The 24,925-nt window shown below is 57.9% G+C and overlaps 5 protein-coding genes across 5 annotated transcripts; 3 read left to right on the forward strand and 2 right to left on the reverse strand.

Moving 5' to 3' along the window:
* Positions 1-384: 384 nt before the first annotated feature.
* On the forward strand, positions 385-4,620 carry BESB_033360 (electron-transfer-flavoprotein, alpha polypeptide; the record flags this gene model as incomplete). The annotated part of the gene is made up of 9 exons (XM_029361922.1): positions 385-540; positions 889-1,176; positions 1,519-1,593; positions 1,877-1,990; positions 2,266-2,325; positions 2,737-2,824; positions 3,124-3,176; positions 3,727-3,867; positions 4,546-4,620. The coding sequence occupies 9 exons, from the start codon at positions 385-387 to the stop codon at positions 4,618-4,620; spliced, it is 1,050 nt and encodes a 349-aa protein (XP_029220887.1).
* Positions 4,621-6,528: 1,908 nt separating this feature from the next.
* On the reverse strand, positions 6,529-7,242 carry BESB_033370 (uncharacterized protein; the record flags this gene model as incomplete). Its single annotated transcript, XM_029361923.1, has 2 exons — positions 6,529-6,717; positions 7,105-7,242. The coding sequence occupies 2 exons, from the start codon at positions 7,240-7,242 to the stop codon at positions 6,529-6,531; spliced, it is 327 nt and encodes a 108-aa protein (XP_029220888.1).
* Positions 7,243-9,506: 2,264 nt separating this feature from the next.
* On the forward strand, positions 9,507-12,432 carry BESB_033380 (uncharacterized protein; the record flags this gene model as incomplete). The annotated part of the gene is made up of 2 exons (XM_029361924.1): positions 9,507-10,519; positions 10,839-12,432. 2 exons carry the CDS (start codon positions 9,507-9,509, stop codon positions 12,430-12,432), a joined length of 2,607 nt encoding a protein of 868 aa, XP_029220889.1.
* A 1,403-nt stretch (positions 12,433-13,835) lies between these two features.
* BESB_033390 (uncharacterized protein) lies at positions 13,836-14,159 on the reverse strand (the record flags this gene model as incomplete). Its single annotated transcript, XM_029361925.1, has 1 exon — positions 13,836-14,159. One exon carries the CDS (start codon positions 14,157-14,159, stop codon positions 13,836-13,838), a length of 324 nt encoding a protein of 107 aa, XP_029220890.1.
* A 3,306-nt stretch (positions 14,160-17,465) lies between these two features.
* BESB_033400 (uncharacterized protein) lies at positions 17,466-24,491 on the forward strand (the record flags this gene model as incomplete). Its single annotated transcript, XM_029361926.1, has 9 exons — positions 17,466-18,635; positions 18,725-20,180; positions 20,429-20,515; positions 20,950-21,065; positions 21,318-21,416; positions 21,710-21,944; positions 22,395-22,659; positions 22,869-22,968; positions 23,520-24,491. The coding sequence occupies 9 exons, from the start codon at positions 17,466-17,468 to the stop codon at positions 24,489-24,491; spliced, it is 4,500 nt and encodes a 1,499-aa protein (XP_029220891.1).
* Positions 24,492-24,925: the final 434 nt, after the last annotated feature.

A 24,925-nucleotide genomic window follows, 5' to 3' on the forward strand; every position in this document is an offset into this window, starting at 1 on the left:
GATAAGGTGCTCAGTTGAAACATGACGGCTGTTCGGTTTATACCTACACGCCGACTCGGAATGCTGTGCCAGCGTTTTGGTGTTATTTTTTCTCCAACGTCATCATCGCTGCGTTTTCTTTCAGGTTCATGTGAGTTATGTAGCCTCTTTTTGGCGTGAGATGCGGGTGGCTTCACTCTGAAAGAGCTATGTATCATTTTGCGCTGGAATGGCCACGCCTACTAACAGACTGGTTGTACTAGTTCGCCAGGTGATGGTCTATGGGTTTTCTCCTTCAGTACGCGACAAAAATTGGTGTGCCTCGTGGAGCCTGTTTTTGCTGATGCATTCGTTCAGCGAGTGGCACTGGCAAGGCGAGCTCCTCGGCGCTTTGTGAGTTCCCGAATGTTCTCGAAACGGTGCTTCTCCGTATCACTTGTAGTTGCTGAGCACAAGAACGTTGACAACCAGGCAACCACCTCGAAGAAGAACGGGCCAGCTACGGTCATAACCACCTCCACACTCGCTGCCATCCAGGCGTCCTCTGCGTTCCTACAACCCGTAAGCTCTAGCAGCAAACGTCTGCTTCCTGGACAGTACTGCTCCTCGTTTCCCTGGGGTAAAATATTCAAGTTACACTCGAAACATTCTAGTTATGCTTTCGTAATGAAAAGGTACTCCCATATTCAGATGAAAGTAGATGACGGTCGTGGCCGGGACACAGACATCAAGCCCATGCCTGGTGTCACCGGCGTACTTTGATGTCTTGGTAGTGTTCTGCATTTGGTTGCTTGCGCCGGTGGAGGAGTTCGCTACCATTGGTGAACTGACGGGCAGCGACCGCGTAGCAGCCCTTGTCCGCGAGGCAACGGCACTAACAGGTTTTGCTTTCCTCCGTTGACTCCCCAGGTGGAGGTTCTTGTATGTGCAGAAGGATCCGCCGCCGACTCCCTCACTGACCAGCTGAGACAGCGACATGGTGTCGCTAAGGTGTTGCGGTGCTCTGGCAACTCTGCCCAGATTTGCCAAGCAGATGCTCTCGCCTTGCTGATAAGTCGGCTTCAGCGCGAACGGGATGTATCGGTCATTTGCGGTGCGGCCGGGAGCGTTTGCAGGGATGTCCTACCTCGGCTGGCAGCTCTCCTAGACGTCCAGCCGATTGCTGATGTGGTGGCAATCAAGACGAGTAGAAGCATGGTAGGCGCAGTCGAGTTGTGGCCGCCCCTCTCAAGAAAAGGGGCAATCTGTGGTCAATGATAGAAACAGAGAGCGGCCGGCTACTAGCAAGTTGGATGCAAGCAGGCGTTAGTGGAATGAAGAGAAAAAAGACTACTGGGCTCCTCAGGACTCCACGGGAACTCTTTCGATAAGCAGCGAAAAAGAAGGGACCCTTGAACGTTTTACGGCGACCCTTGTTGCCCCCTCCACCTGTGTATAAAAAGAGACAGTGGGTGCCACGTTGTGCACAGTTGCCCCACAGCGGACGGCACGAGAGTCGTCACAAGCCTGTTTCTCGTGTATCATGATGGTTCCTTGCAGGACGCGGTTACATTCGTGAGGCCGGTCTACGCAGGCAGCGCACTTTGCTCTTTTGCATCATCCGAAAAGATCAAAGTAAGGACACAACGGGCTGATGCTCCGGACGCGCCTTCCGCTAAATGCATCGTTAGCTTTAGCGGAAGCATTTATACAGCACCGCGTGAGGAATTCTGGCATCCAACAGGGCTTGCTTTACCGGTGTGCCGAAGAAATCACAGTAACAGCGAGTCGCCAACAGGGGCGATGCGCGCTTGCAGTCTGACCCCGTATAGCTCGCTATCGCAGCGGGGGATATTGTATGAGGAATGTGCTCGCACGCTTCTGCAAAGGCATGTTATGGAGTGTATCTCCTGCGCAGATTGTCACAGTTCGTACGGCGGCATTTACTCCTGGAGAGACTGCAGGCACGAGGGCAGCAGGCGACCGCGCCCCCGTTGAAGACTTGTGTGTTACCGCTGCATCCTCTGATCTGGTAAGCTCTAGAGTAGAGCAATATGTACTGCGTAAAAAAGGAAGTGAGGACAGATCGCCGCCGATCACCACCTGAAGCACGAGATACACCGAGGTATAGTGTGCGACTCGATGCAATCTATCCTGTTGTGCGTGGCGGTGTCAGTAACTCTTGCGAACCCGTGGCAAAACAATTATCTTTTTCGTTGATTAGGTAATAGCGTGCGGCGGGAAATCTTTTTTCACTTCACTTTCTCTTGTTAGCAAATTGACGTTCGTCAGTGTTTTGCTGTTCAGGCGTGGCTAACCGAAGACCTCACAGCGACCAATAAGCCGCAGCTTGACGCAGCTGAAGTGGTGCGCACGCGATCAATTTAATCTCGATTTCTGCGCGTGCTGGCAAACAGAGCGTCCGCCACGGAGCAAGGGAGATTTCGTTCTGTTTTCGCAGCATAGTCGTGCGCGAACTGGAATACACGAACGAACTACTTTTGTCAGGAGCGTCTGTCGCAACTAAACGGCAGACGCACCGGAGACGCGTCCGAATGTTTGGGCATGGCCGCGCATAACATTCAGTGTTACGTGTAGATCAAGAAGGATCATATTTTTAAACATTATCCAATCAAACAGAAAAACAATGTTATTAAAAAAATTGATAATTTACTATTTACATCATCCTTCTGCAGGCATTTGAGTGACGCCACAAAGACATAATGATCACCTCAAAAAACATGCTCTGCCCGAGCATAACATGTTCATTCGGTGCAGGTGGTAACTGGGGGCCGCGGCCTGAAGAGCGCATCCAATTTTTCCAATATCTTGGAGCCACTGAGGGCTAAGCTTCGAAACGCGGCAAGTAGGCAGTGACGCAATACGGCGCCAAGGTAGCTTCTGCTGTGTCGCCATCGGGTAGTTCTTTCGTGACTTGGTGTAGGAGCCGCTGTCGCAACAGACAGCGCAGTCAGCCGCTTCCGGTGTACGATGCACAGTTGGACGGACGGGGGGCAACCTTTCTTCTCTTCTAAAGAACCTCACATTGGATATATCTGGAACAGCAATGCGAATCGGACGGATGTGCGTACGTGTTGGCGCTCTCTCTGCCCTTTTTCCGCTCTTCCGGACGTGTCCGTAGCGTGTGGATGATCTGTCGCACAGTAGGAGCATCGCGGGCGGCCGTCGACGCCGGCTACGCTTCGAACGACCTACAGGTAACGCATACATCTTCCGGCGATACATCATTCTGTCGCGCGGCGGCGTGAGTTGTCCTATCTCACGTCATTGTATTGCTCATATAAATTCAGGATGCAGGTGTAGACGCTGGGCACACGTAAGAAGAGGCTTGTACCACGCTCCGCGCATGGAAGTGTATATGCAGCCTTGCATTTTCCCAACAGCCAGACACATTGGCTCAGAGTTCATAAGCAGGCACATATTCCTGAGTCCGAAAGGGAACGCGGCCTTCCTGTGCTTCAGCTCCACATGAACTGCTTGTTTCCAGGGACGTAGTATAGTTTCTCTGTGCCGTTTTTTCCCCAATTAACTTCACGAGCCACCCTTCTCGCTCAAGCCTGCACACAAGCTGTTTGATTCCCGTTTGTAGAAACTCGTGTCGCTGGTACACGTACCGGACGGGGAGGGGCAGTGGAGGCGGGATCCTCAGTTGGTTGATTCCTCCCAAATACTTCCTGGTTGTGCATAGAAATGGGATATGCCTATTTGTTAAGTTTCGTGTATCACTGTCTGAGTTGTACCGCTCAGATTGGGCAAACCGGGAAAGTGGTTGCACCTCGCTTGTACATCGCCGTGGGCGTCAGCGGGGCGAGCCAACATCTTGCAGGAATGAAAGATTCGAAAGTCGTAGTCGCAATCAACAACGATCCTTGTGCGCCTATTTTCCAGGTTAGTGTCTGCTATGACCGCTCTTCGAATACTCAAATGCCTGTCGATCACAAGCGCTTGAAGCTCTCGATGCGTCTCTGATGATCCAACTGGTACCAATCACGAGCCTCAACCAGCCAGCGCACTTCGTCGTACCGCTTCCCCCGTAAGGGGTTTCCTAGTTGCGCAGCCCCCCCTACTGGAGCCGCAGAACCCCGCCAATTACAACAGCACTTGCATTCTTCACTTGGCACGCCTCTCCACATAAAATTCTGTGTCCCCGCTTTTCGTAAGCGGAAAAATCTCGTGACCACCGTGAATGAACCTGGTGGCGGACCGTAGCCGGGATATGTGGAGGCGCTTGTTCGTGCATGCACATGTTGGCCGACGGAGAGGACCGAAATAGTTTTGTTTGGACTCTGACGTGTTTTCTGCCCTCCATATCGTGTGAATTCTCCTCCCATATCGTGTGAATTCTCCTCTCATGTTACGCCCTCAGTCGCTCGGCATAAAATTCGTCGGGCGTCGAAAGCGGGACGTCCTTTAAACCGCCTCACATGCCGTTATCTTTTGTCTGTGAATCGACATGCGCGGACAACAACAGCAAAGATCTTACGTGTAGCTTTCCAGTTTTTGCCGCCTTGCCCTCCACCGCAGCCACTCATTGACCTCTTTGGATCCACTGTGTAATGTGTGCAGGTCTCAGACTACTACTTGGAAGGTGATTTGTTTCAGGCCGTACCGGAACTGACTAGCAAATTACCTGAGCAATAGGGCGATCGACAGCAGACGTCTTGAGCACAGATATATTTCATGCTAGTGGCATGTGTTGAGTTTGTGAGGGGCTCGTGCATGCGAGTGCGAATCGTTTGGGAGGTAGGCAGGTGCGTGGGGTCTGAATGCTTCTTGAGGTCGTACTACATTTGCGCCTTCTGCTGGGAGACCACCTCTTAGTCATGACAGATGGGGGCAGAGGCGGAGAAATGCTCCACATCTAGTCGCACTAGCGTGCTGCGGGAAGCAGAACACGCCCCGTTCACGATAGCTCCAGACTTACAGTGACGAACTCTGGCGAGCGGACGCGTTCCAGCTGCACACCGTGCCTTGCTTTGCATTATAGAGGTCCGCGTCAGTTTGAACTTCGAGGGCTACGGATATGCATTTGGAATCCACACTGTAGTCACTGCTTTCCAACACGCAGAAGAAATAGCCAAAAACGGTTCGCTTCTGCCTGGGAGGACAGCAAAGCAGGGGGCGGGTGTTGTTGGATGTAGTTGCACCGACTTGCTCGGTCACGTGCGACGAAGTAAATAGCGGCAAGGCTCCATGGGATGTGGGAAAGCCGGAACTCTTTTCTGTTAAAATACCTGATTGTCCGTCGCCTGAAGGAGCGGAAACTGGTCCTCACCAACGCATGCTCGAAGCTACTCCGGTTGCATTTTTTTATAGCTATTTTACCGTTAAATCGCTGTTTCTCATTCGCCCTACGCTCCCGTCGGGGCGGTTTGCTTCTTGCCTAGTTCCACTGCTCATGAGAGCAGGTGTCTCTGTGTCCGGGCCGCCAGCCCGCTCGCAAGTTCGCGTTCAGTCCACAATACAGTTGCATAGCCGAAGAATAAGGTTGGGCGGTCTTTGATGATGACGGCCTCCGCACACGGAGCTGCCGCGTCCCCCAAACAAGACTGCAGGTGCCAAAGAAGAAAACCTACAGGCAACGCCGTTTCAGTGTATTTGCGCAACCCAAGGCCGGCCGCCGGAACTAAAGCTACCTGTGTACAGCTACCCATATGCCAGAATCACGGGGCCCTGCGTCGCAGGTTGAAGCTGAGCACGGCGGCTCTGACGTCCGACGCACTGCAGGAATATAGCCTTTCGAAGAGCACACCGCAGCCGTCGGTGAAAGAGGGTATTTGAAGAGCCAGTTTCGAAATACCATTCCTTCTAATAGATGAAACTCTGAACACACAGAGCCAGGAGAGTGAAAGCTCGTAAGCCTCTGGTAACGGGAGCACGGCACCATTCCTTAGTCTCTGCGGCTCTGTTCCTTTTCCCGCCCCGCCAGCTTTCGCTTCCAATATATCCCTGCAGTCTGAATGGAGACCGGTGCGAGACTCAGGCGGGTCCTGGTTCATTGCGCCGTGCCATCTAGCGGTGCTGGCGGTAGCATAATAATTCTGAGGGCCTCGAGCATCGCAGCAACCTGACCCATCTCTGTACGACCCATGCGAATGAACAAAGCCGTAAACGTTCTTTCTTCCAATGCGTACGCGGATTCCTCACACGCCTGCCACACATGCGTCGGCAAAAATCCGGATGCCAGTCCCCTGTCCATGTTTCTTCCTTTTCAGGTACTCGCTAATTCTGGCGAGTGCCTGAGACCCACACCCCGTTGACTCTGCCTCGATGCCACATCACGTAGAACCTTTCGGCACAACAAGCGACCAGGAAACACATGTGCCTGAGCTCCACTTGCACGCCGAACCGGACGCTTTATATGATCTGCAGAATAAACATTTCATAGCGTGTCGTTGAGAGTTCTCTGCCGAAAAAGGGCGTTCTGGAAACGATTGGGCTCCGGCCGCGCATGAACGCTGACCGAAACACATAGAGGCACGCTGCAGACAGCGGTCGTGCATGTTTGTCGTTCTGCGGGTGGACGCGGAAGCCTTCTGATTGAGATCCTCACAGAACCTGAGCTTGCAGCTCAGCAGTGGGCGGACGGATGCCCTTGAAGTCGCATAGACTCATCGGGTCGATCAGAGTGACTTCCTTGCCGTCATTGTGGTAAAAAAGCCGAAGGCGCCAAGCCTCGACACCAAGCCGTTCCGCCAGGAGCAACTTGACGTAGCCCACCTCGGTGCTGCTCTTTACCTGCGAATAAGCAGTGCGCGCACAGGCGGCGAATCGCTGCAGACAAAAAGGGGGACGGCCGCGACGCGGCACTGAGTCGTGCAGATTAACTGTGAATCTACGAGCATCCTCTCGAGATGACCCTGCATGAACGTCGAACAAGCAGATCCCCACCCCGCTGACGCAGGTCGCTGTGTCTGGCTTGGCACGACAGAGTTGTGCACTGTATCTTGACACTCATGCAGCTCTTGGGCGTGCGTCCTACGAAACTGTCACTGTGAAAAAGGAAGAGGTTCTACCCTCCCTCCCATCCTGCCTCCATCTTTTTTCCATTGGTACCTGTCACTGACCGCATGGCTACACAGGGTGGAAACTTCATATATTTGAGTTCGAAGGTATCCTCCGTACCTCAATTTGTACGGGCTCTCTATCGGCGAGCGTGACGGTGAGACGGAGGTCATCGCCCTGGAGTGCGGCGTCCTCTTTCTCCCGGAGTTCGCCGTTCTTCGGTGGTAACGAGAGACCACTGCTGCTATCTGTCGCCATCTTACACCTCTCTCCCTGGGTCCGAACAAGGCAGCGCGGCAACACAGTGCAAGCAACCTACGAGGTTTGATCAGTCGTCACCCAACACTAGCAGCTGTTGGCAATATGGTGCCTCTGCAGTGTTGAGAATTCAGTCCCTTTCAAAATGAACCAAAAAGAACTCTGCTTAACGTTTACTGGACCGTCACACTACTGCTCCGCAGGCAGCCCACGACTTCCCTAGAGGAGGCGCGACACGAGACACGCCGCCTGTCGAAGGCGAAACAAGCGCGAGGGGCGGTAGCGGTTGCGGAAGGACCAGGTCAAAGATTCGGTGCTGCTGCACGCTACAGGGAGCGAAGCCCTGCTTACTCACGAAGGTCAGTGAAAGAGTGCAGTACGCAGTAAGAACGTTACTTCGAGCGAATGTATCTCCATTCACCACTAAGAAACCGAATGTCTACACTTCGTCGGCTTAGAAGGCCGCCTCGCTGCCAGCAATTCGACCACACATCCACGCCAGAGCGTACTGAAAAACGCGCGAAAACTACAACAAGAAGAGAGGGGCGAAGATTTTTGGGTGACTACGCGAGCGAGAAGACGCCGAATTCAGTTGACAGCAGCATGCAAGAAGACACGCAGGAGCAGAAAATCCTCGCAAGGTCACCGATGTCTCAAGCTCGCACAGGCGCGGCCGCCCCTGCTTTGAGAGAGCGCAGCCGGTTGGTTCCTCAGCACGCGCACTCCCGAGAGCGGCCTGCAATCCAGGAGCGCAGGGAGGCGTGGAGTCATCGCGGCGAGCAGATTTGTGACTGTGAATCGCGAAGCGTGCGCTGGCGTGGATGCAGTACTCGGTTGCGCGCTGAAAGGTGTATTGCGAGGCCCCGGTACGTGAACATAACGCGAAGGAGGATTCGCAGAAGGCGAGGCGAAGGTTCAGGCCTTCTGCGAATCCTCCTCCGCATGACAGCTGCTAGCGCGTACGACGCTGTGACAGAGTTATTGCTATCCAAACTGGTGGTGCGCCCAGGGGTGCCAGCAGACGTCATCAGGAGGGCGAAGAGCAACGCACTAAAGGCATCACCGCAGTTGGGCTTGTAAGGTACTTTTAGGTTAGAATACTGAGGAGCTTCCTCCTATTACGGGTGCTGCGACCTGCGCAATACAAATCCAGTGCAGCTACCAAACAGTGCCTTGCGCAGTTTTTTTTCGTTGTTCTGTCTTGTCTTGTATTTCTCTCGCTTGACGAAAGATACCGGCTGAAGAGAAAAGTGGACGTAGCCTATAGGCAGTCGCACTCGCCCCAAGTAAAAAGATTATGGGCGCTTGTTAATGGGGGCGTGAGGCAGGGCGTTCGCGAGCCTGACCGTGGTTCCACCACACCCACCGGAGCTAGGAACGGCGCGGCGACATCATTTGGAAGGTCAAAACTCCCAGGACCACCCCGAGAAGATACTTTTCTTTTGTGGTCCCTGGCGCACTTGGAATTTCCTTGCGACCTGCACAGAAAACCCGCGGCCTGCGCGGCCCTACCCGTCCTATGAGTTACCTGCCCCCCCCCCGCCCTCCCCCATCCGGCCCCCCCGTCCTTCCCGGACACGCCACGTGCAGGACGGGAATTTAGGACGTTGCATGCAACAACTGCCTCCTTCGTCTTAATCCACATGCCTCGAGGTACCCTAAGGAAGTTTGTTTGTGCTCCAGCACCTTGCTCGATCCTAGCTGGCAGTGAACTAATGTCAGTTAGTCATGTATGTGTCTTCTACGCCTTTCACAACGCATCAACTACTGCTAAAAACGAGCATTGCGGCTTCTGGATAGCTGCCGGAAGGAGGGGGGGGGGGGGGGCGTGACAAGTACCCGATTCACTCGGTTACGGTTCCCCTTCCTCGTTGCCAACGATCCAGGCAGTCCAAATCCGTAGGTGCTCCCCACCTGGGTGTTTCTATCTATCTAAGGAGGGGGCCCTGCCGAACCCGTGCTATGGCGAGCAAAGGTCTGCTGCGCCGAGCCGCGTGCATTCGCCTTGCCGTGGAATGGCCTCGCGTGGATATTGGTTTCACCACCTGCTCAAAATGCATTATTACACTGTAACAGTCCGGGGGTGTGCCCAGTAGTTGTAGAAGTCAGCAATGTAGCTTCTCGACGTCCGTACGAGTTCGCGAAACGAGCTTGTGAGGAGAGAGACGGAGACTGCTTCTCATCTATGAAGACAGTTGCAGCTCCCGCCCTTCGCCTGAATCTCTGCGGCGTTGGCGCGTGAAGGGGTTTTTACGCTTTTCAAAATGCCTGGCGACTTCTCGGCGGGTCACATGCCCGCGAGACATTCCATCCTTGTTTCATCGTCTGGCTCGACGGCGAGGTTCTCACTCCCGAGCAGTCTCCTCGCAGAGGACGGACTGCAGTATGGGCCCCCCCCGGAAGTCCACTCTGGGTGTCTAGGGCGCGGCACTCGTCCGCGGGCAGCCTCAAGCGACTCGGAGGAAGTCGATTCCGATGAGGGCGAGGCAGCTCAGCGACGGCAGCCTCTTGCGGCTGGTCGGGCCTGCAGAACAAACGAGGAAGAGACTCCTCCTCTTGCAGCAGCTCCCCATCACCAACGTGCCTGGCGGGCAGATGCGGACGATCGAGTTTCAGAATATGTGCCTGGCGTGGAGGGCGCCGCAAAGTCGGAGGCTCAGCCTACGTCCTCAAGGAATCAAGGCAACTACGGCGGGCGGCACGAGCGCGGATACCTTTTACGGATGCCTGCTCAAACGGAAGGCGTGGCGACTGGATCTGGACGCATTTTCAGTGGAGACTCCTCAGGTCGGGGGCCCGTGGATCTCTTGAGGTTGGTGTCGCTGCGGAGACACGGGAAGTCCTGCTTCCGTCCGACAACGCTCGTCCGACAGTCGCAGTCAGGCGCCCCGAGACCGGATGAAGCAGGTGCGCTGCCAGTGCGACCAGCGCCGGTGGATGCGGAAACCGCTTCAACAGCGCCCTCCCCTCTCCCACCTAGTCGTAGCGGATCGAGGGCAGAGCAGGCGGGTGGCCACGACGAACTCGTTTCCGCTGCAGATGGTCTCCAGCGCAAAGACCTTCACACTAACGGACGCAGTGCAGTTCATACAGCAAGGCAAAAGGGTAATGAACCGGTGCCACCGCGCGGGTGCCCGCTAGTGGCGGCACGAGGAAGCTCGACGGCGACGCCACATCTTGTAGAAGGTAGCTTGCCGGAGGGGAGTTCCTCTGCGGGCATTCGCAGGCCGCGCGACTCCATCGCGTCTTCTCTTGATCGTTCGTCTACGGGAGGCTGGTAAGAACTGCGTGCAACTCATTCTTGTAGCCGCAGCCGAAGTTGACGGCGCTCGGCTCCCTAAGCTTTGCGTATCAAATGGAATTCTCTCGCCCCGCGCCTCGCCGGATTGCGTGTACTAAAAGAGGCGCTGAGCGCCTGCCGGTGTATCTGCTGAGAACTCGAATCCGTTTTTTCCTCCTAGGATTCGAGAGCTCTCTACACAACCGGTATCTGCACCAGCGTGCCCAGACAGAGTAACGGCCGTACGCGGGGCTGCAGTCCACACGCACCCTGCACGTCCTCCTGTCGCACGTGCTTCTGTCGTGCCTTTGCGCAGCCCCACCGCCGATTCAGGACTGCACGACTTCTTGTACGCTGCCGCCGCTTCACCGCATTTCGACGAAGGCGCTCCGAGGGGCGAATGGGGGGAGACAGACGAGCGCCAGGGGGAATCGCCAGTAGGCAGCTTTTTTTCTGCCGGAGCTACGGTTGCTGGACAAGGGTCGCCTCGTTCTTGCGCTGGCCTGGCGAACCGCGCAAGCGAGCACTACGCGCTGGGGCCGGGGACACGCTTTCCAGCGACCGCGTTTGAGGGCCTCACGGTGCCTCTCTCAGAGGCCACGACACGAGCAGCAGAAAGCAGCGGGCGGCTGCGAGAGGCTTCCCGCGGGCACGGGAGACTTGACAAACTCACAGTGAAGCGCGTGCGCGGTCCTGCAGGTGCCAGTAAAGAAACCGGCAAGACGATCCTACGGCGACGCACGCCTTCTGACGAGTCAGCGTGTCCCACCAGCTCCACAGACAGGCGTGAGCCGCTCCGCCCAAGCGGGAAGAGGAATCTCAATTCCAGCTGCTTCGCCCTCGCGGGCAGAGTCGATGGGCAGCGGTCCCTGCGGACCGAAGGCGCGACCGCGACCGAGAAACCGACCAGCAAGGATCGCGCGCGTCAAAAGTGCGCGCGGTATTTCCATCGGTGTGTGTCTGCCGCTCGAAGCGACGCGCTGCTGGAAGTGCGACAATTTCAACGGATGCTGCACGGGGCATGCGTTGCGGGCGAGCAGACACGAGGAGAATTCGACACAGCGCAGGATCGCGCCTGGTTTTGCTCAAATACTGAGCAGCTACCCTCGAAGGAAGCAACGCAATACCCGCTTAGAAACCGCGGTTTTCGACCATTCGGCGTCTCTGATCACGTAGGCAATCTGCCTGATGGCCTATCTGAAGGCCTACCTCTCGCGCTCTTTCGTCCGGCGGAATCCCCACCCGATTCCCGAGGGACTGCAGTCTGTGGAGAAGCGCACTCTCCTCCACGTGCAAGTGGAACTGGCGATGCCTCTGGGGAGGCGTCGTCTCCCGCTGGGTGCTTCGGCCCGGGCGCCTTGCAAAGACAGGAGCGCGAGGGCGCCTTGGCACGATGGTGCAGACGCCTGCTTCTCGTCCAGGTGCTGCGGGCGAAAGAAGCCTTCCGCGGTGGCGGCGTAGTCATCGTCGGACGTTTGGTCAAGGTTTCCCACATGGGTGTAACGCCGTGCACGTCGGGGGACGGCGGGGGAGTCAACGTACAATTTATTATCGAACCGCAGAGGTGGTGCAGCATCTGCAAGGTCGTAGCGGGCTCTTTGGACACGGCGACCGCAGTGGCGGGAGCCCCAGGCGAAGCTCGCCATCAAGAGGGGCAGTTAAAAGGCGCCACTGAACGCGGCATTTCTGAGAGTATGCGTGAAACCTGTTCAGGGACAGAGCCGAGGTGGATTCATCGGCCCCTGTTACTGGGACTCCTGAGACCGCGGATGCTGCGGGTGCAGAGGGGACAACCTGGATGGGGAGGCGTGAGTAGTGAGCCGCGAGGCCGAGCGACCAGCGCAGGGAAGCGCTGGCTGCTGCTTCACGCAGGTGTCATTCCTATAACTGCAGTTTCGTATTCACTGTAGGGCAAACCGTCAGCTTTGCTCTGCCCGAATCCGGCCTGCAGACTCGAAAAGCTTGAGCCCAACTCCTCCGTAGTGAGGCCGTCGACCCATTCTTTTTCACTTCGATCACGCAGGTGTGGCGAAGATCCGTCGCGTGATTCGTCAAAAACAGGCATGTAGCGAGCGTCGAGATGTCTGATTATTGCGCCAACCACCGTGTGGATGGTGCGAACTGGTGTATACAGAGCGTATGGGATCCTGTCTCCTTCCCAGGTTCCTGTCTCTTTACTCTACATAAGGGAAGACCATTGATAAATGGGAACTGGTGCGAACTGTCAGCCATCGTCAATCGGAAGCATCTGTACCGAAGTCACCTTGTGTTACCTACGAGGCTAGCGAGATACCCTCCCGCGTGGAATATTCGCAAGATAGATACTGCCTCTCCCTGGATGTTTTTTCGCGAGGGTTCTGGTGCCGGCTACCACATGTCCCACTTCTCCAGAAACTCCAGTTTAGAAAAGTTGCAAAGTGCTTCTGCGGCACTCTAGCCTCACTGCTGACAGCTGCGTGGTCGGCACAGACGGGACAGGAGCAGGCTGCAACCTCTACCAGTCTATCGCGATGCTGGACAACAGTCGCGCTGTCTCCATACAAGCCGAAGTACCCGAACCACATGCCAGTCAACAACCCGCGCCTTCCTGTCAACGAAGTGCTTACTGCGCGCGGCCACATGCGGTGGGCCGAGAAAATCTTGCTCCCCCGCTTCCTCATCCCCTACTCGACTCGCTCGCTGCGGCAAGTGCAGCTGACAATCTCGTGTCAAGTTGCCCACGGCCCTGTGTATGAACTCTACAGCTGCCTCGGGGCACTCCGGACGAGTCATACTCCGCCTACTGATACAATGCTGAGACTGTCGTGCTGCAATGTGTAGGCTTGCAGCAGATATGACCTTATGTTGGACCACAGCACCACACGGCGCTCCGATACCCGGCACATCCTTTCTTTCTTGTACCGCGAGGAGAGCGATCTAGTCAAGCGGGGGCTCGCATCTGTCAACATGTTATTCCGCGAGGTGTTCGAGCAGAGAGGTGCAATCAGTGGGCGATCATAACGTTGCTCCGTACCGCACGGCGCTGGGACTGCTCCTGTGTCACGATGGCAGATATAACCACATCTGTGGTAACCACGGCCAGTCATCACGCGTCGCGGTTAATCTGGGGTTCAACATCGCTCCAACACTACAAGACACTCCTGAATGCCGTGCTCCACTGGCGCATGCCCCATCACCTGGACGCGCCCAGCCTCTAATTTCTGGACCACACGAAAAAAGAGGGGTGCCCCCAACCAGTGCCAGTGCTCTCCGCTAGACTGCATCGGAGCTTCCCTCGCCCAACCACTCTCAAAGAAGTCACTCGGCACGCGACTCAAGTCGACGGCTTCTTCTTCATGTCTTTCAGCTTTTCTTCGCCTTTCTCATGATGGCAGAAGACCTTCTCCACCTTCCCTTTGAATTCTTCCCACGAACGAGGCTCTTTGTCATAATCTTTCCCCTCGTGATGCATCCATTTCTCCCAAGCACTGAGGGAAAAGTACGTCTTGGCTGAGTTGGCCCACTCCTTCTCCGGTACCTTCTTAATTCTCATGAAGTGCTCGAACGACGCAACCCACGAATGAACTTTCCCTCCGTCGAACTCCGGCGGATGCCGAAGGTGACTGTCCTTCACTGTCGCTTCACTCGAGGCTGCCATTGCATCCCCTGCTTCGGGACACCTTTGTAAGACGTCTGATTTGGAATCGGACCTTGAACACACAACGTTGCCTGCTGGAGTGGACAAGCGGCTGCAACTACAAGGTGCATTTCTAACTTTCGTCTCGACACCCCTGTGAGGACACTTCAACTGTTTTACACCTCACGCAGTACGCCGTAGAGAGCACGCCCGAAGCGGACGGTTTGAGGACAATACGGGAAACTCTCAACCCCTTTGCAGAATGGTCGGCTACTACTCGCGACGGTGGCAATTTGAGCATCTTTTCTTACGCCAACCTTTGTCGCAGCAATTCTCAGCACCACACACGGTCCGAGGAGGCACTCTGAAGTAGCTTTCTCGAGCGAGCCGGATGGAAAAAAACTAACGGCCAACGAAAGTACACCTTCGCATAGAGGGCAATACAATGAGCGGTCCCATCATCGTCGATCCCGTCGGCGTGTGCGGGTTTAGACATGAGGCAAAAGGCGTCGCCGCCAGTAGTTATGGGTGTGTCCGAGGAGTGTCTCGCCGCCTGCGTGACCAGGCCACGCTCGGCTACGTATGGCATGGAAGACGGAGCTCCTCGAGTCGCATTCCCGGTGACGACCCACGTTGGATGTTGCGGTGATCCACTGTCATATCCTCTCGAACTCATACGTGGAGGCAAAACCACCAGTCGTAGCGGGAAGCCCTACGGTATCTAGAAGGTGCTTCATTCATTGATTTACTGCAGCTTTGCGTTATGCACCGAATCCTGAACTCCACGGGGGGAGGGGCAACAGCACACAGCCGTCGGGCGGCTGCTCCAGCTGTCCGAGGAACGTTGGTTTGCGACCCACTGGGGGTACGCACTCACCGACACTTGCGACGTACGCTCAGACTGCTGCTGTTGAAGGCCGGTACACGATTCCATGACCGTGCTGCGCGACTGTGAGTCCGCGGCAAGGCTTTCCAAAAAGTCATTATATTAAACATGAGGAAGTACTGGCTGTCTGGGGCAGGTTCAAGTTGTGCAAACAAGGGGAGACACCGAGCCGGGACTCCTCGGGATAAGCAAGATCTGAGACTCGGGTTTCCGCATCCAACTATTAACCCCAGCGCAAAGGAGAGCTGGTCCGTTGTTTTTGAGATTGAAGTCGGGTGTCCTTCTAAGAGCTTTCGGGGGAGAGAGGCCGTGCTTTCGAGGACGGTTCTGTTTGACACAGCACACGTGCGCACGGGGCGTACGATCGTGAAAGGTGTTTTCTTCGTGAGCAGATACAATCAGCATGGCGGGTCTTCGTGCCGCGTGAGAGAGAGCCCTGCAGTGCAGCGGGAGAGGCTCTACCGGACTCTCCTACCGTGTTGAGCATTCGCAGGAGCGGAAGCTACACACAGAAGAGTATGCGCAAAGCCTGCATGGCCCGTACTACACCGTAGTGGAAGTGGAAGGCAAGGGCCTGCGAGGGCGGAGAGGTGGGGTACGAAGGGGAGTCGGTCGTCAGTCCGAGTGCACGCGGTGAATCTCTGCGGGCGGTCGATAGTCTGAGGCTTCGGTAAGCACGGTTGGACGACGCAGCGAACTAGCGGAGCGCAGTATTTGCGGCTTCGGTGCACCATGCAAACTCGCAGCCACATCCGCCTCTCGGGAGAAACCTCGGCTGGACGGAACTCATAGACACGAGGTTGTGTATACGCAGTAGACCGGCTCTTCCGGGAACCCTTACCAATGCGCTACTGCGCGCATTGCCCGACGATGCACAGAGGTGGGGGGGGGCCATAGTGTGTCCAGCACTCTGCCACAGTGACGCGGTGGGACCTTCCGGGCTTCTCGGAGCTGCACTGCTTCACTGGAGACACTAAGTTTGTGAAGTTGCCTGTTAGGCGGTGTTCCTCTTTCTTCCGGAGACCTGGTCGAACTTCACACTGCTGAAGACAAAGTGTACTAAACGAAAAGTGAACGTGGTCAATATGTAACTCCATGCATGGGCATTCAGTTTGCTTCCCGCAGCGGTATGACGTGGCTTCTATGTAGGACATGGTCGCCGCTGTGTGCGTGCCGTTGTCGCTCCTTCAGCAACCGAGTGCTCTGACAAACGCCTCGCCCCACCCCCGCCCCCCTGCCGGCGGTGTCTCCTTCTCTCACGCAAGCGTTACCGAATGAGGCGTGGACTTCTGTTCCACTGTATAGCACAGCTTTTGTAGGCGGTTCATTATCCCGAATTTAGGCATGTTGGAGATCAAGAAGAGGTTCACCGGCCCATAAGAGCCACACCTAGATAGCGGACGTAAACTCGCCAGAGCGAGCACGCCTACCCTGCGGGATCTCGTACGGAGTGACGAACCCGCACGAACTACGGCAGCTGGTATCCCTTTCGTGAACCCTTCACCAGACGACGGGGATGCCCTTCCGGAAAGTGACACGGACGGCTCAGGCACTGAGAAACCACTGTACAAGCCAATTCAAGGCTTCACGGCATCTTCTCTCGTACTGGAAGACGTGGACGCCGCTTTAGAGTGGCTCGGCAGACGAATAGAGAGACATGACGGACTCACCGCTGTGGAGTGTGTTCTGCTGTCATGACTGACACCAGCTGTGCTGCGAACTGGAAAGAGATGCTCCCATGGGTAGATATGTAGACGCTTGTTGAAGCAGCTGAGCCAATGGTGGCCGCCGTCCGTGACTTATAGGGCGTGAGACGAATCTTCTTGTTGCGCGACCGCCGGGGTCCTCCCTTTCCGCATGCTCGTCTGCTGCTGCAGTCTGCTGATGCACTGGCTTCTTTGTCTCGCACAGTCAGCAGAAGAATGCATGCAGCGAACGACTCGAGAGCAAGGTGGCCCCCGCTTAACAACAGCGAGGTCTCAGTTGTACGTCGCCGTACAACTGAGAAGTTTTATGGAGCGTGCTTTGCTGCTGAATAACGCTGCTGATTCAATTCCTATGGTGTTCGGCGTTACGCACTGACGGTTGCTGAAAAGGGCTTTTTACGGCCGCGCCTGGGGAAGCATGCGGCACGGTTGTTTGCAGCAACTTCGCGCCGCGTTAACAGAGCAGGTCTCCGGCCCTGAGGAGAGACACAGACCATGTCGAACACTCCCCTTTCTTTTCTGTTTCTCGTCTAACTGGAAACTTGAGGTCCTCACCAGCTTCGTCCGGGACCTCGAAGGGGCTGCGCAGGATCTGGGGTCCACAGCGGTCGACAGCAGTGGTGTGCGCTGGCAACGAGTGGGTGCCCACTGCGCATCTCGTCTGCAGTCTCATTTCGGTCCCTCGTGCGGCAGAGTGGAAGCGCAAGACACCCCCTGTGGCCCGTTTTTCCCAGCATGTACCCCGCGGCTCGGCTTTCCTTTCCACGGGGTGGGGCGAAGGCTCACCACTGGAGACCCGGTGGCGGCGGCTCGGAACTGACTCACGACTCCGTCTGTGCCGCGAGCCGCTTCCGCCCGCTGCTGCGCTTCCCACACACAGAGTCGAATCACTATTCGCCGTTTCCAGGAACACAGCGCCAGGCCGCCTCGACATCGGTTTCAGCCTCGGCAGGTCACCTGCCTGCGCAGACACACGATGAGTCCGCGCAACCCCTGTCAACCGGGGACCCTGGGCGGTGCCACCGTTGCCGCTGGCTTCGGGACTGGCTGCAGGACATGCCTCACCTTTCCGCGGCGAACCTCCGCGACGCGGTGAGTGCATCCCACCTACTCGTCGCGACCCCCCCTTCGCCGCGCTTCTTCGAAGCTGGACGCAGGCATCGCCACTTTTCTGCCCTCTCTTCTGCCGCGTCCGTCGCAACCGCTGAGGCCACCGCGTCGTCTCCTGCGCCAACCGGCCGCGCACACTCTCCGTCAGGCGCAGACTCGAGCACAGCCCCAGAGGGACGGACCCGTCTCTCCGTGTCTGCAGGTGGGAACGTGCTCGAGGCGGGCGGCGACCCGCATGCGGCGGGCAGGCCCGCCGAAGAAAGCTTGGGATCTCTTCGGGCGTCTCGACCCGGGTGCGCGGCGGTTGACCAGTTCCACGTTGATGATCCTGAGACGGCTAGAGACCGGGAGACCCTTCCTCGGGCTCGCGACGCCGCGGTGGTCGGGTTTCCCCCTGTGAGTACGGGCTGTGGCAGCAGAGGTTTTATCTCGGAGGCGAAGGCCGAAGAACTCTTGTTGGCGGAAGGTTCACATTTGGATAAGTGCGTTGGAGGCTTTGAAGGGGCCTGGGAGGTCTTGGAGCACGTCTCCAGGCAGCAGGGACCAGCGCACGCCCCGGGTTCGGTGGTCGCGTTGCGTGCTCCAGGGGCGCCCACGCAGACGCGGGCGAACTCTGATGGCAAGGCACAGACGACTCTCGCGGGCGGGCATGAGGGCGCACTGAGCGCCGCGCCAGCTGCGTCTTCCACGGGGGGGCTTCTAGAATCGGCTGTGGGAGAGGCTGTGCAGACCAAGCACCGGTGCTCGCTCGCGGATCGAGAGTTACGTGCCTGCCTCGAAGATATTGCTCAGCACGTGCTTGCTCTGTCTCCGTTTCTTCCTGCCCCCCCCCCGTCGCCGGCACAGAGGCAGGGCGCGAGCGGGTTCCTCAGTGTCCCCCGCAGAGTTTCAAAGACGCGGACGGCGTGGCGGGGCGGCGCGAAGACCCAGGCCCCTCCGGGGGCGCTCTGCGAGGCAAAGCAGGCCACACAGACGCCGACCAAGAGGCGCCGTCGTTTGGGGTCTCCGCGCTGCTTCTTAACTGCTCCCTGGGGCTGCCACGCGGAGAGGTTGTGTTTGATCTCCTCCCCGACGGCGAACCCCTCTGGAAACGACTCGCTAGACTCCCGGAAGGCATCGGCTCTGCCTCCGGCTGCGGGTCCTCCAAGGCAGCCTCCGCTTCACAAGGCTTCCACGCAGACTTTCAACGAGAGCTGGATCGAATTTCCGACACGCGAGGTCCGCCGGGCAACTACGAAAACTTGCTCATGCCGATCTTCTACAGGGGTGTGGCACACTCCAGGACTGCGGAGACTCGCCCGGCTGCTGAAAATGGAGCGAGCGCACACGCCGACGGTCGCTGGCTGGACAGCGACTGTCCTGAGAAGGGTCTCTCAGATACCATCTTGTTTTACCCTATTTTTTCGGCAGGGTCTTCTATCCGAGCGCTCCTCCCTTTCTTGGCGAGCGGCTGCGCTCGTCTCGGCTCCCGGTCAGCAAGACAGTGGCGAGGAGCCGCAGGGGACGCGTCCGCTGCACACTGTCCCTCTCTCAGGCCCCGTTCCGCGCCCCCGTCACCGGCACCGAGCTCATCTCCTTGCGCGAAAGACTTCCTGAGTCCTTTGCTGGGCCGACTAGCGTGTTTGGAGCCCACAGAAAACCTGTTCCTGTTGCTGGCCTTGTCGGCGATCCCGGCGCGCTTCAGCGGCTTGCCGCCGTCTCCGCGGTGGCAACCGAACAGGCGCACCGCGGCGGTGGCGGCACGTGTCGTAGGACAGAAAAGCCCCTGCACTTCAGAGCAGACGGAGAGCGCCGCCGACTCTGCGGGCGTAGAGCGGCTTGGAGACTTCTCCGACGCGTTTCGTCGTATTGTCCGGCGTGGGACGGACAGCCTCCCGAGCCTCCATCCTCACCTAATCCTCGACGTGCTTTCCGTCTGCTTGCGCGTCTCGCGGCTGAGCGGGGCGCTGCAGGTTATGCCCGCGACGGGCAGGCACACGGAGGAGCCGTGGCGCATGCGGCGCCCTGCTCGGTGGGAACAGCAGGTCTCCCCCTCTTCGGAATTCGCCCTCGTTCTGGAGGCGTTGTTTCCCAGAGTGGTGGCGCTCGCCGCGCCGCACCGCGAGGAGAGCGACGCAGAAGCGCCAGAGCTCTGGCGCGATGCAGGGGCCGAGGAACCTTCGACTCCGAGGCCAGACGGGCATCATGTGGGGCCGCAGTCTGCCGAAACAAATGTCTCTCCGTTGGAGTTGCCGATAAGATCTGTCGTGACTTTCATCGCAATTCTTAGGAGTATACGAGGCCACTCTCGTCTGCCAGAGCATTTGGGCGACGCCATGACCCGGCTGACAGACTACTGCTGTAAGCCCGGAGAGCTGCCTTTGCTCGAGCACAGTGCCTCAGCGATTCTAACATGTGCAACAAGCCGCGAGCGAGAGGGGCACCCGGTCCTGCTTTGCCCTCTGCGTGAATGAGGCGGCTGACCAGGCCTGCGCTCGTTCGCTTCTTGACCTGCACACACTCTCACCGCGCTATGCGCGCTCGCTACTGAACCTCTCTTTCTGGCATTTCTAGACTCCAAGCTGGGCTGTGTGAACTTGTGGCTGCAGGCGCGCGGATCCATCAGCTGTCTGCCGCCGACGTCACCAACCTCGTCTCCGCGCTGAGTCCGCGAAGCGAGGACAAACACGTTGCTGGTGGGTTCCGCTCGCTGCCCTCTTGCTTCTTATATAACTCAATATAATCCTATTCTTTTAAAACGAATATTAAAATATTTTTAATATTTTATTAACAGCTTTATTACATGGTAGTTTATTTAATAAATAAATTTAATTAAATAAAATTGTTTTATTATTCAAAAAAACTCCTTTCTGCCGCAGCTCTAGCTTCGGATCTACCGTCTGTATTCACTTGCGTTCCGGGCGCGAGGTCGCCACTGCCTGTCTCTTGAGCGGGCCGTTTTTTGTTTGCATGCGGAACCCGCAGGGGTGTGGAAACACACAGCCGCTGGACACAGATAAATGCTCGGGGACGTGGGTGACGCCACTTTTTATGGCGCCCCTGCGACAGCCGGTGTCAGGGTCACCTAGGAAGACGACAGCGCGTGTATGTCTACGCCGGTGTGCTGCAGCTTCGGATGAGTTCTCCCTGTTTCTGCTCGCAAAGTGCATTCAAGAACGGCCTGAACGGTTGAAGCCTGCTTGGGTGACACTGGTGATCGACGCCTACACTCGCGCAGGGCTGGAGGTAACGCGCACTTACTCCGTGCATGTCTTCGCTGGCACCTTGCGCGTTCCAGGGGGGGGGCAGGGCGGTGGGGACAGGAGTCGGACTGGCCGGCCAGTTGCGCTCTCACGGGTGGCATTCTGTGTGGCTGCTATGCTGGCGGTGGCAGGAGCTTTGGTTTTAGAAGCAAAACTAGGTGAAGGCTATTGTGCTTTCAGCTGCAGGAGTTGCAGTGGCCTCCACTGTGACCGAGCTGCGTTATATCTTTCACAGGATTCTCTGTTCTACGAGTCGCTCAGCGAGCAAGTAAAGTGCCAGTTCGCGGAGTTCACCAGCAACGAGCTGGTGACGATTCTCAGCGGTCTGCAGAGGGTGAGTGGGACTAGAGACTGTGCTACCGAGCAGGCCATCGCCTCTAGCCCTCGGCAGCTCATGGTGGCAGTAGGCTACACAGCTGAGCCTGGGGGCGATCCAGTGGTTCCTTCTGGGAGCAGATCACGCGTTTGAATCGAGTTTGTGACGCACGCCTCCAGGGTAAGTAACCTGGCACTGTGCATGCGCAGATCCGACTGAAGGTCTACCCGGGGACCGATTCATCGAGAACCGCGATCACTACGAGCCTCTCGTGAAAGGGGTTTCGAGCGTGTTTGGGCGGTGGTCCGCAGGTTCGATTCCGAGACGAGGAGCTGCTCACGAAGGTGTTCAGCCGTCTGGAGCGTGACGCGGCAGCGGAGCTGCAGGCGGTGCCAGTATGCTCGGATCTTTCTCGCTGGGCGGCGGCGTGCGGTGCGCCGGCGTGCGGATCGCCGCATCAGCAGTACATGTTCTTCTCTAGGGGTTCAGGCAGGGTGCCTCGACTGCCCTCACGAGCCGTTCTCCAGACAGCCATCAACACCGCAGGTAAAAAGCTGGGGAGTAAGGGGACCGGGGGCGGGGAAGGGGGGGGGGGGGTAGGGACAAGAGGGCGGGCCGGAGCGGCGGGTGTCAGCGTGTCTGTTGTATGGTGCAGGTGGCAGAGGCGCTCCGGGCGAGTGCCCTGAACGTCTCCCTTCTTTGAGCTCTACTCGCGCACAGGTCCCCTTTCTGTCTCGCTCGTCTGTTTTTCGTCGCTGCCGCCAAGACCCCCGGGGGGGGTGGGGGGGGGGCGGGGGGGATGTCACGGGTTCCATACGCCGCGGACCTCAAGAGCAGTAGTCGCGGACGGGGAGTGGAGACACGGCGCCCGCGCTTACGGCGGGTTGCCTGGTTGCTGCTCGTCTCTGACCCCACTGCTGCGAGGCGCCGTGTTGCGCTCGCTAGACCGTCGTAAATTCACCCAAGGCGATGTGTTCTCCCATGTTGGTGTTTCAGGCCTCCTGAACTTTACGCTCTTTCCCCTCCGCCACCTGTGGAGTCTGTACTTGAAGCATCTTCACGAGGAGGTGTCGGAGCTCGAGAGGTGCATCCAGGCGTCTGCTCTGAAGCGCAAGGCCCTTATGCACGATGTCTCCGCCCTGGTGCCGCAGGTCGTGCTCCAGCAACCACTTGAAGCGGCAAGGTTTATCGACCTCTGGCTGCGCTTGTGTGCCCCAGTCCTGGTGGGCGAAATGAAGCAGAGACTCGGCGCGCCTGCACAGTAAGACCTCTCAGGCCTCGCGGCTTCCACTGCGCCGGATATCGCCGTTTGTCTGCACATGTCTCACCTTTAATGGCGCACGTGCGCGGTTCGTCGTGCGGGTAGCGCAGCGCAGCTGTAGACACTCCGTGCTTCTAGACACACAGCGGCCTCGATTTCGGCAGCGTCGTAGATCCCGCCTTTCGGGTGCCTGGAAACGTGCATTTCAGGCGCCACCGACTTCTGTGCGAGGCGTATGCGGCTGGACTGTTGCCGCCGACAATCGACACTGCTGGACGAAGAGAGGGACTGGAGCGAGTTGATGAGGCGGTAAGCGCGTTGACTTGTAGACCTCGTGGTGGGTGGCAGCCTCTTGCTTGCCTGAATCATTTTGCCTTCTCGCGGTGGAAGCCACGTTTCGCCCTACAGTTCTTTCGATGAGCTGCATGGTGAGCAAGGCAGGCGTGAGCGGCTAGGGACCTGTGAGACACCTGTGAGATCTGCAGAGGAGCTGCGGCAGCATTGCGGTTTGCGGCAAGGCAGGTGCGTGCCCTGGCGATGTTTTGCGGCCCTGGCTGTTCGACGTGGACGAGCCGCGCATGGGGGGCATGCGTTCTGTTGGGGTGCCGTCGCAGGCTTTCCGGGTGACCTGGCTGGTTTCTGTCGACGCGGCTCCCGCTGAGAGGGGCTGCTGCAGCGGGCCGCCCTCGATCGTTCTTCTGATGTAGGAGCACCAGGTGCTGCGTTAGAGAGATTCTGGCGACCGCTTGGCTCTCAGCCCACGGTAAACACGGACCCAAAGGCGCCAGTGTACTTCCCGTGGGACGCGCCGCGCGACTAAGGTCAGGCCTGTTTGTTTGCTTCTGCTTTTGGCTGGGCAGCTGCAGCAGGCCACGGCGGGGCATGACCGAGATTCCTGGGCGCCAGAATCCTCGACGTTTCACGTTGACGTCGCCTCTGCGTTACTCTGCCTCAGTGTCCGGTACGAAGCCGAGGTTCGCGTCGCGAGGCTGTTCATCCTCGATCTCATCGTGACGCTTCCTCCGGAACTCGAGCGCGCATTTGCAGCCGAGAAACATGCTCGATACATCGAGGTGACAGGACTTGAAGCTGACTCTGGGCACGAGGCGGAGGCCGGGCGGAGCCACGACGTCACCAGCCTTGACAGCACAAGTTACCTTGATTGCGTAGAAATAAAGTACTCCACAAGCAGCCATGCGGCGGACTCCGAGGGACTTCGGGCGGCAATCGGCGCTCCGATTTATGCGACTGACTTCCCCGAAGTTGAGGGCTTCTCCGCGTCCGACCCCCGCGCCCCACACGAGCCTTTCGCCGACCACGGCCTGGGCTGTGTGCCGATCGATCTCCGCCACCTGGGCAGTAAACGAGGCCTGTCTCCTGGGCGTCAGCCGCCGGTCCGCGAGAAAGCTGCACGCGCCGCCGTCCCAGCGGAGCAAAAACCTTTCGAGGAGTACTGGATGCCACGCCGAGGGCCTGCGCGGCTGAAAACGCTCGTAGCACAGGGGTTGTCTACGCAGGCAGAGGAGCCTCGACAGTCTCTGGAAACGCTGAGTGAGCGTTTACGCATGCCAAGCTGCCCACCGGCTCCGCATGACGCGGCGGGCGCGTTCGCGGCGTGTCCAGGTGGGCGGGGATCTTGGATTCTCCAAGGCGACCACGCAGCCGCAGAAGTCACCAGCCCAAGGACCAGGCAGGACCTGGATGGCGCGCCAGTGCCTGAGCTCCACACGAGCCCGTCGGCGCGAGAGGCCGCACGCCACATCGAGGACCCGTGGAGTGTGAGGGAGAGAAAGAAAAAGGAGTTGCCTTTCGAAAGCCCCGCTGAGTGGTGAAGATACGCCGCAGCCAGTCAGCAGCGACTTACCGACCCCCATCGAGGGCTCGACGACTCTCTGGCTGGCAGCCTTTGCATTCAGAGAGGATCGCGCCCGGAACAGGAAGCAAGCCATGCCGTCTGTCGCGGCTGCGAGCGCGCGTGCTAAGAGGCGACGGGCACCTGGAGCTTCTGTGCGGCACTGACAGGCGGGTCTCTCGTCTGCCATTGGGAAGACATGGCTACCTGGATGTGGCGAGCCGTATGCCATGGACACGCAGCATGAGCCTCTAGCATCTCCCCTCCGCGTCGGTCGGCAGGGCTTGCGGCTCCGCCGTCCGGTACTACTACATGTGCGCAGGCGGCGATTGCCGTCGCCTCGCGTGAAGATGAGAGGCTCCCCACAGCGAACCACATGACCGGGCTTGTGGCGCTGCACAGGCGAGGAGCCGC

Source organism: Besnoitia besnoiti, chromosome II (genome assembly GCF_002563875.1).
Source record: "Besnoitia besnoiti strain Bb-Ger1 chromosome II, whole genome shotgun sequence".
NCBI lineage: Eukaryota > Apicomplexa > Conoidasida > Eucoccidiorida > Sarcocystidae > Besnoitia > Besnoitia besnoiti.